This window comes from Sminthopsis crassicaudata, chromosome 1, assembly GCF_048593235.1.
Source record: "Sminthopsis crassicaudata isolate SCR6 chromosome 1, ASM4859323v1, whole genome shotgun sequence".
In the NCBI taxonomy this organism is placed as follows: Eukaryota; Metazoa; Chordata; class Mammalia; order Dasyuromorphia; family Dasyuridae; genus Sminthopsis; species Sminthopsis crassicaudata.
Window position 1 is genome coordinate 545,404,808 of NC_133617.1, and position 10,509 is coordinate 545,415,316.

Consider the following 10,509-nt stretch of genomic DNA (forward strand, 5'->3'; position numbering starts at 1 on the left):
TTAACCCAGGCATGTTCTTAAACTGCTCACACTACACACACACACACACACACACACACACACACACACACACACACACACAAAGCAGCTTTGGGGAAAAAATGTTAACTACTGATAACCCTCAAAAAAATTAGGGACTAATCTAAGGAAGACAACATTCAGAAATCAATTTTTATAAAAAGGTAAAATACTACATGGAAAATGAGTTAGACATTGGTAATAATAGCAGACTAATTCCCTTAAAAGATATGATACAACTAGAGGATTTGGGGTCTTTTTTACATTTTTCATCATTTATCTTCCTTTTAGAAGTCTTTTAAAAAATTATATTTTGGTACTCTACAATTATTTGATATACATATACATTAGAATATGTTATATCTAAATATACAAACGTGCATATATGCTCATTTAATCAAGCTGAATATTCCAGTGCCCTAGAAGTTAAATTCATAACCTTGTGCAAGAAGATATTTCTTACCCACAATAGGAAGCTATTATTGTTTGTACTTCAAGGTGATGGAGGAGGGGGAGGAGGAAGGAGTAAGGCCAGTTTAAACACTACAAATCTAGGAGCTGTTAGACTACTGATCAAATCTATTTATTCAGACATGTCCCCAGTGGCATAACAAGAAAATGGACTGCATGAATATAGTTCAGCTATGTTAGCATTATAATAGTTTTTTACTTTGCTTCACATATTAAGAAAGACTTCTACAACATACTTGCAGTTTCAGCATAAAAGAATCACTAGGTCACAGCCAGTGCTTAATAAGATATAATTTATCATGTGTTACATGACTTTCCGTGGTGAGGCAAACAAATAATCAGACCATAAATAGATAAGTATCCTGTGAACATCTAATAGTGGCAGTTACTTTTATGAATATATTTGAGATCTGCCATCAGAAGAAATATAAATAATTTATTCCCTTCAGTTTTTATTTACAATGAAAAACTATCACTCGGGGTTTTGTTGTAGTTAATTTTCTACATTTCAACATCCAAAGTGTATATTTACATCTTAATCTCAAGATGTTAGGGACTCAGTTCCCCACAGATGATTTTCTAAAATAAAGTATCAACATTTAATTCACTACAAGCGAAAGCTATCTCTTTCAATCCTAATTCTTCCATCTTTATACAATCCATTCTTCTTATTATATAATATTTTTTGGATTGAAGTTTAATTAATATTGCCAGAAATCAAAGATCCCAAAATGCTTCCAAAGGTACTATTATACAGAATTTTCCTTTCAAGTGCCAAGGTGAGGAAAACATTCTTTAAAAACTTGTTCTGCTACGGGGGTAAGGAGGAAGCCCTTAGGGGTGTTGTTTAAGACACTAAGCCAACATGGCAGTTTGATAGACAACGACTAGCACTACACAATTTGGCCATGGGAAGCCTTCCCTGAAGTCACGGTGTGCCAACAGCAGAAGGTAGCATTGGAAATGCAGCTATTATTTCAACAAGGTACAGTAATGAATAAAAACAGTGTTCTCTCTCTCCAACATAAAATGGCATATTTGTTCACAAGTTGGGTTATACAAAATTATCTATCACACTGACATTATGCTGATTGATGATGACTTGCACATATAGTAATAATTTAATCCTTCATGTAATTTCCTCTGTGACTTGAGAAAAGAACACAAAAACTTAAAAAATTAGAGCATCTAACACTCTAATCTCTGTTGCCATGACAGCAGTCTTTGAGATACAGAAATGTCCCCATTGCCAGCTAAACAAAATTGTTGAATGTGAACATTTGGCTGAAAGATTAAAAGGCTAAGGGGGATGCAAAAGGGCAGCACCTCCCACATTCCAGGCAGCCACTGAATCCAATCAAATGCCTCTGACTCTTTAACCACAGCCATTGTGAAGACTGGATTAGAGCAATTTATCTAGATGGTTAAAGCAGATTAGAACTGCAATTTGAAGACAATTGGCAACAAAAAGTAAGTGTCCTACTGTACCAAGTTAATAAAAAGATTTGAGGACACCTTTCAAATAAAATGAAGAACTGTATTAGAACAAGTTTATGCTAAAATTTATGCTAAATGGACTAGTAATTTACTTTAAAATGTTAGTATTTTACAAAGTTAAATACTATTCATACAATTAATTTGAAAAAAGAAGCATTTATGTGAAATTTCTGCACACTAATAAGTAGCTCTACAATTTTCACTTCAAAACCTAACACCAAAGAAAGAAAATTCATAGGTAAGCAAAAGGATTGCCTAATTTTTAAAATGTCAGTTTAAATACTCAAATTCTACTTCCAATAGAAATCTAGAAGTTACTGTGCAGATTAATAATTAACAAACATTTTACTGTCATTATTCATGCCCTGAAAATTAAGAGATAGGAAAAGAGTGGGAATTTTAGGAATATCTCCAGATAATCATGACATAAGCTAACAGCAGGACAGTAGATTTGTTTTTGCAAATCACAACCTATAGAATTCTTTTAGCATTTCATTATAAACTATGACACACACCCCTACTCCCAACTAAATACAGGGGAACACCCTCTATCCTCTGGACAGAGCAATTTCTGCTCTTCAACAAAGATGATCTGAATTCAGTAGGATTAGAGACTGACCTCATTTCCCAGACAATAAAGGGGATAGGTTTTTTTAAGGGCTTTATCTATGCAATCTAATTAAGAAATTAAGATAAATTTATAAAAAATAGATCATAATGGTTAGGGGATGCTGATTTGTGTGTATAATCCAGACTGATCAAATTCAACATTTCACTTCCCCTTTTTTTTTTTTTTTTGCTAGACATCACTTAGTTATTTTTCCTATGTCATGAACACAACATAACACCCCAATCTGCCTGTCTCATTTCATTTCTTCAGTTTCAGCTTCAGCTGGTAAATGGTAGAAATCCAAGTAGTCACAAACCAATCAAGAGGAAAAGTGTCCCTCCCATTAGGGAGTTTTACACAGAAAAACAATATGTTGGTGAGGGTGATGCCACAGTGTTTAACCTCATTCTGGATTTAACTTACTTCTATGAAACAGTACACTAAACATGGCATTTGGAGCATTACTGGGAGAAATAAATCTGTGCTGGGTTATAGAATCTATAGCAAAATTCCATTACAGGAGGTTAAAATAAATATTAAAGTATACAAATTAGAATTCTTAACACATCTTTCCAAGGGAAGGACCCTTAAACCCAAGGAAACAACAGCAGACATATTACTAAATGGAAAAAGTTAAGTGGGCTCATGAGCCTTCAGTCCCATTAAAAAACACACCAACTTACAAACTGGCCAGATGCCCATTTGCAGAAGAAAAATGAACTTCTTTCTACTTCTGAGAAAATCAGATTAACACACACTCTCTCTCTCTTTCTCCCTCCCTCCTCCACCCACTCCTTCCCTCTCTCCTTCCTTTCCTCTCCCTCCTGTTCCTTTCTTCTCTGTCTCTCCCTCCCTCCCTCTCTGTAACACACAATAAACACACTGACACACATACTTCCATTTATGAAGTCATCACTGCTGCCATAACAGCAGCAATAACATCATTAGCTATAAAGAACTAAAGTAAATAATTCACTCAGTTATTAAATAATAATAATGGTAATACAATACAAATGTCATTAAGGTCAAAAGGCAAACAAAGTTTATGGCTATACATAGGTAAAGGAACCCATATAAAAACAAACAGAGAGGTATACAAGGTGAAGATCTAGGAAAGTGACTGGTCCTACCTTCTCTGTTTTCAGTTTCTTGATTCGCCTGTGGTTCTCTTCCTCCTCCTCTTCTTTCTTTACCAAAATAGAGTTCCCCAAGAGCCCTGAATCCGAGGCATTTTTGCTAACTTCCCCTCCAGTGGAGGAGGTGACACTCCCAGTGCCCCCACAGTGGTAGGGACTCCCGCCATCATTGCCCTTGGCCCCAAAGCCATACAGGTGCCCCCCAGGGGGGGCTGGGCCACCACTGCCATTGGTATGGCCCTGAAGCAGGTCATGCTTGTCTTTCCTGGATTTCCCTGCATCCTTATCCCTCTTGGAGCCTCTATTGCTCTGACTTTTACCTGTTTTCTCCTCTTTATTTTTCCCACAAGAGGCTGCCCCTGTGGCAACAATAGTGGTGCTGGTGCTGGTATTGGTATTATTGCTGTTTGGGTTGCCACAGCTGCTGCTGCTCACACTTTGACCCAGTGCTGAATTCATGCCAGTTGCCTCTCCAGGGCGCCCTTGGACTTCCTGCCTCTTACCAGCACTGCTGATCTCAGGAATCCCATACAAGGCAGCAGAAGGCAGAGATTTATTAGCATCCTTAGAAGTTTTACTCCTTTTCACTTTTGATTTGCTGGTCTCTTTGTGTGAATTCCCCTGGGGAGCAGAGGGATGAACAGAAGCAAATTTTAGGCCATCAGCTAAGACGGTGGTAGCATTAGCCCCACTGGAAGCCAAACTCCCACAATCCTTGGAGCTGCTGCTGCTAGTGCTGTTATTGGAATTATTCATCTCAAATTTCTGTCTGTCCTTCTCCAAATCAGCGTCCAAATCTATTATTAAATTCCCAACCCCAATTTCCCAATCATCACCACTGTCATAAGTATCAACCGTGCTTGGATCCACACCTTTTCCTGCAGTGGAAATGTTCACTGACATCCTGAAAACAAGATTTCTAGAATGAAAATCCGATGAACTTTCCTTTGGTGATGAGGGGACATTCGTTTATCTCCACCGGGCTTTCTCTTAAAGAAAAAAAAGTCTTCTCTTCCACTTCTTTTTCCTGCCCCAGGTATGTGTCCCGGGTCTATACCCTTCAGTCCAGGTTCATCTTTTCCTGTGAGGGGGGGAAAAGTCGAATATTTCTTGTCTGGGTGTTACCAGAATACAATACAATTAATATTGGGAAGTTAGGGAGTAAGGGATAGAAGGGTAAGGTATAAAGGTGTCTCATGTACTGTTTTCTACTGTCCAAAATAGGTTTCTGTGGTTTTGTTTTTTCAAATAGGCAAATATGCCCAAGATTAAAAAAAAAAAATCTATTTAAAAAACATTCTAATAATTTGATTCATTTCCAGAAAGCTAAGAACAACCACACACACACACACACACACACACACACACACACACACACACACACACATACATACACATAAAAAAATGAATTTAGGGTCTGCACAATACCTACAATAACTGGGAGAAAGAAGGGGAGGAAACAACAGTCCTAACCCTTCCTGGACTTATTGAATTTTAATTTTAAAAGAAAATTACCCTTGAAGTTTTAAAATTCATTTTCAGGATGGTCTAAATTTCCCCCTGAATCTTAATCAAAAACTAAAAAGAAAAAAAAAAAAAAAAGAAAAAAAACCTAGGCTCTCTTTTTTTAATTCCAAAATTTAATATCCAAAAAAAGGACCAACAACTCCTCTACAAATCCCTCACACCTCCTTTGTGTTGTATGTGCTTGCCCTCAGGAATGAAAACTGCTGAAACAAAGAATGGGTGTCCTTTAGTAAATGTAACATCTAAAAGAAGCCGGAGTCCTCCTCCTAGGTCACAGAACTGCTCAGTCGGTTAAATATAGTATTACTGACTGTATAAGAAACTGATTAAGACATACCCTTTAAGTGATCTACACCAAGGTGGCCTCGGTGACCGCAAATGAGTGTGTGTTTGACAAAGATCAGTTAAAATGGTTTTTAAAGGGATCTTCCCCCTTTTTAAACAGTTGATTGTCAAATACCATATAGAGATAGATAAGATATACACACACACACATATTGCTTACCTTTAATCCTTTATCATTTTTAATTAGACCAGCAATTCACAATGCTGTCCCCACTCGTCTCTGCAACAATCCTGTGCCTCATTTTACTTAAACATCAAATGATCAAGAAGCAGAAACCAAGTAACACATCTCAGTCAGAATAATCACTCGATAACATTATCCCCCAGCACACACACACACACACACACACACACACACACACACACACACTCACACACTCTCTCCATTCCTTCCCCTCCCCTTTGGCAAACGCATAAGGAGTCCTTTTCTCCTCAAAAAATATGTTACTGTACAGCTGGAAGATAATGTTTCACATTCAGAACAGAAGCACCAAGGGTGTTTTTTTTTTTTTTCCCTTCTTAACAAGCATCAAGAATGATAGCCAAAAAATGGCTTTAAAAAGTTTTCCCAACTTAACATTCCGTCTTCAATTCCAGCCTTGAGTCATCGTGATCAGTAAGTAATGATCCCGTGTAACCGACCTACAGGCGTCCAGTTCATAACAAGAAAGAATGTGCTAACATCAGGACAAATTAGTGAAAGGAAAGAAGAAAGAAAGGACTGAAAATCTGGCTGGATTTTTCCTGTTAGTCGGGAAGTGGCATTTTTTTTCGCCCGTCCTGACAGATTTGTTTCTTGAACTAACTTGAGGAGGGGGGTAGGGTGGGGAGGGGGTGAGGAAAGAAGGGATGGGATGGGGGAGGGGTGTTTGGAGAAGAGGGTCTGGGTGAATGATTCAGTGATCTGATAAATCAGTTATAAAAACATTTGTTCACAAGGGGGCTTGGTCTTTTCCCGTTTTATGTTTAACAACATAAAGGGGGAAAAAAAATTTCCATGTGATGTCCAGGAGAAGGAAAATTCCACTGTCATTCAAGCCAATCGGTCATGTGGTAACACGGTAATTAGAGTCCAAAAAGAAAAACGCGACCTTTTTCAGGACGGTTTTTCTGGTTGCAGCAAATGGCGCATCTCCCTTTTATTTATTTTTTCTCTCCCTGCACTCCTCTACCCCACCCCCTACTGCATTAGTCTGATGGTCTCGGAGGTTGGCTTCGTATTTTTAATTAGCTGGCGTTTGGAACCTAAAAGCTGTAATGAATTGTTGATGGATTGAAGGTAAAGAGTTGGTCTGCAGGAAATGTAGGTGGGGGATGGGCAAGTTAGCAACAACCAACCATCTAAAAGGAACGATTTTGTTACAGTTCAAGCCTTTCACATCACGTGAGGATCAAGGGCTCAATTGGTTGTCGTGAGAACAAAAATGGGTGACAAGCGTATCCAGAAAATACTGATCTGGTCTTTAAAAAAAATCTTAAAGTCTGTTCCCTCCCTCCTCCCTCCCTGCCTCCCTCCCTCCCTCCTCCCTTTTCTTCCCCTCCCCCCACCTCTCGTCTCCAATTCCTCCTTTCTACCCTCCTCCTTCCACTGTTGGCACAGCTACAAGTTATGAATGTGAAACATTTCTCTGAGAACAAGATCCCTGAAGTTAGGAATGAGTGAAATGTACTGAACACGAAGGCAAAGCATATGTTTTAAAGAAACACGTTATAAACCTTTCCTCAACTTATCTCCAATTTGTAGTAGTTTAAGAAGAGGTGGGGGTGGGGAACGGAAACAGGAAGGGGGAAAATGAGGGAGAAATGGGTAAAAGCAAAACATTTGCTAGCTTCTAGACTAATTTCTGCAATAAATACATCACCGTGATTGTTAGTGGATTTATTTGGGGTGGGTTTTGGTTGTTTAATGGCGGGTTGCTCTTGGCTTTTTGGAAAGAGGTGGAAAAATACGAATAACCATTACTTGTAACGAGTGTTTTCCTTAGCACAATATCAAATATTCGGCCCTTATTAAGTGACAGGGGACAAAAATCAGTTCGTTCTGTAGCTCCCAAGATCTTTCTTCATGGGAGCTACTTGTTTCTGTATGTAATTGCAGGCGGTTGGGTGGGGTAGGAGAATGGAGACTATGCAGACTGGTATGTAATTGTGTCACTTTTATTCTCCTGGTTAGTAAAAGAAAAAAAAAAAAAAAAGGAAAAGAAAAAAAAAAAAAAAACCTCAAGGTAATATACTTTAAATACTCCCCTCCCTCCTCCCACTCCCGATCAAGCCTAATTTGTGTGAAGAGGTTTCACCCTCTGCTTAATAAAGCTAATCCTTTCGTGTTTTGTTTGGTTTTGTTTTTTTAATTCGAGCAAAACACTGTAATGGCAACGCATAAAACTCGTACATTCCCCTGCATGAAATCCCCTCTACGTGCTATATACACACCATTAAACCGTACTTACGGTCTGTATTGGATCGAGTTGACCTTTTCCTTCTACCTGCATTGAATATGTTTTGTTGCAGCCGCTTTATTTTTAAAATTATTATATCTTCAATAAATTTATTAAGACGGACCATCAAATGTCACAAACCTTCCTTTTTTAAAAAATTAAAAAAAAAAAAACAAAAAACAAAAAGCCCCCTGTGCACCAATATACAACAAGCCTGTACTGCAAAATTGAAATCAGAACTGAACGCATATACATATACACAGAGGGAGGAGAGTAGAGCAAAAAGAAGCTCGCTGTATACCTGAAAGGGGCTTTTCTTTGTTCCCAATTCTCTTTCTCATTTGGCCAATCAGAACCCAGCTTTTATGAAACCGAGCCCTATGATTGGCTAGATGCTTTCTCTTGGCTACTGTAGAGGGTTGAGATACACACACATACAAAAACACTTGGGGGTGGGGGACAAGTGGAGAGAAAGGGAGAGGGAAAGGAAGTAGGAGGGGTGTCTAGGAAAAAAGCGTTTTATTTTGCAAGTATCAGGATACTAGATAGGGGTTGAAAAACCTGCAATAAAATAAAATCATGCTGCCATTTCAATTACGGCATCCTCCACCCAACATTTTATTTATTTATAACAAATCTTAAACACTGGGAACAGAAGGTGTCGGTAAATGTGCGATGGTGTCATATTAGGAGAAAAAATACTCTTAGCCAGTGACCGGAAAATCAGTGACTTGATCAGTAAGAAGCTAGGAACACCGTTTTACTGCCTTTATCACTGAAACAACTATTGCTGTCCACACTCAGGATTTAGTTGTTTTCAAACATTCTTTCCAAGCATTGAGCCTTTTCTGCCAATGTTTTCTTGCGTCTCTATGTTTATTCGATGGTTAAATAAGAAAAAAATCGAATTGAGAATAAAGGCAGTGAAAACCCTTTTGTTTCCAGACTCCAAATCTGCAAGCAATGAAGTGTGAAGGCAGGCAACCATATAACCAGTACTACATGAATTCACAGAAATTAGACACAAATCTTTTCCACCTGGCTGTGGGCATTCTTTAAAAAGAAAATTCTTGACATATTCCTATCTTTAACCGGCCTCATTTTTCATAAAAGTACTTACTGCCTGTAGATTTAATAATTTATTTTAAATTTTGTAAGATCCCTTAAATGTCCCACAGGCCTGTGTTGTTAAAATTGAATAGAGCCGCCAGTCCTCTGCAAATTCTAAACCCTCCAGCCCTTTCATTGGGATGGTACTTGATGCTATTTCTTATTCTCATGTGGGATCTCAACAGAAAATACATGATCTTAAAAAAAATCTTAAAGGAGTTTAAAAAGTATTACAGACAATATTTATAAAGTGCTTTAAGGTTAGCAATGCACCTTAATAATTTTTATTTGATTCTCACAACTCTGGTAGGTAGATAGGTGAGGTGCTATTATCCTCATTTTACAGCTAAAAAAAATTGAGGCATCAAGAGTAACTTTCCCAGGGTCACTCAGCTAATTGTATCTGAGGCAGGGCTTGAACTCTGGTGTCCCTACTCCAGTCCCAGTATTTTTATCTACTGTATGACTGACACTTCATAATGCAAGATAAATACCAATATCCCAGTTAATATGACTTTAAAGGAAAAGGATATTAGAGTTTTAGTAATAGTCTGGGTCTTTTTAAAATTTTAAATCTTAATTTTTCTTGATTTTGGGATAGTGGCAATCTTCAGAGTTTTATGTCAAAATATCAAGGATTTAATACAATTAAACAAAACAAGAACATTTTTGAATATTTATATTATATGTTACTACTTTGCTAAGCTTGAAATTTCTTCACAAAAGTAACAGCTTAATGATATGTGAGGACATTTTGCAAATATCAGCATGTGATAAGTGCTGATTTAATAAGTAAAACTTTGACTTTGGATGGATTATTATTTGCCAAATATGTTATGAGACAAATGTCAAATAATAAAACTGAATCAGTGAACACAGATAATAGGGATATCTTACAATTTTAAGTAAGTGTTGTCAATATCATATTTAAATTGTCAATATATTAACTGTAATTTCTTGCTTATACCATTGGACTAAAATCTTTCTTTGATAACTTATCATAATTCTCCATTTCCTGCCACTTCATCATAACCCTATATCAAAGGACAACAAAATCTTACAAGTTTTTCTAAAACTAGCAATGCTTCAAGTGTAGTCCAATAATGAGCATCATATCTTTTATCTTAAGAGGAGCCTCACTAAGATCAGAAGGCTAATTATCAGGTAGGCTACAAAGTGCTAAACTTTTTTGGTCATGTCATGTTCAAGGCCTAACTCAGGCAAATAGAAGTTTAGGAAGTGAGACACTAATAAAACATTCGACAATTAATAAAAAGAAAAATTTACCTAGACATAGAATATAAAGGATATTCAACAAAATATAGCATTTGACTCAAGCACTAGCCCCACTAAGGGC

The 10,509-nt window shown here is 37.4% G+C and overlaps 1 protein-coding gene across 6 annotated transcripts in view; it reads right to left on the bottom strand.

Moving 5' to 3' along the window:
• Positions 1–8,321, bottom strand: part of ZNF608 (zinc finger protein 608) — a 235,697-nt gene extending 227,376 nt beyond the window's left edge. For 2 of the 6 annotated variants that reach the window (XM_074281950.1, XM_074281955.1), the window contains exons 1-2: positions 8,055–8,320; positions 3,727–4,813 (exon numbers count right to left, since the gene is read on the bottom strand). In XM_074281950.1, the coding sequence (XP_074138051.1) occupies positions 3,727–4,635 (909 nt within the window). In that variant the 5' untranslated portion in view covers positions 4,636–4,813; positions 8,055–8,320. The other 4 variants (XM_074281953.1, XM_074281956.1, XM_074281957.1 and 1 more) reach the window with 4 other exon arrangements.
• Between the last annotated feature and the right edge of the window lie 2,188 nt (positions 8,322–10,509).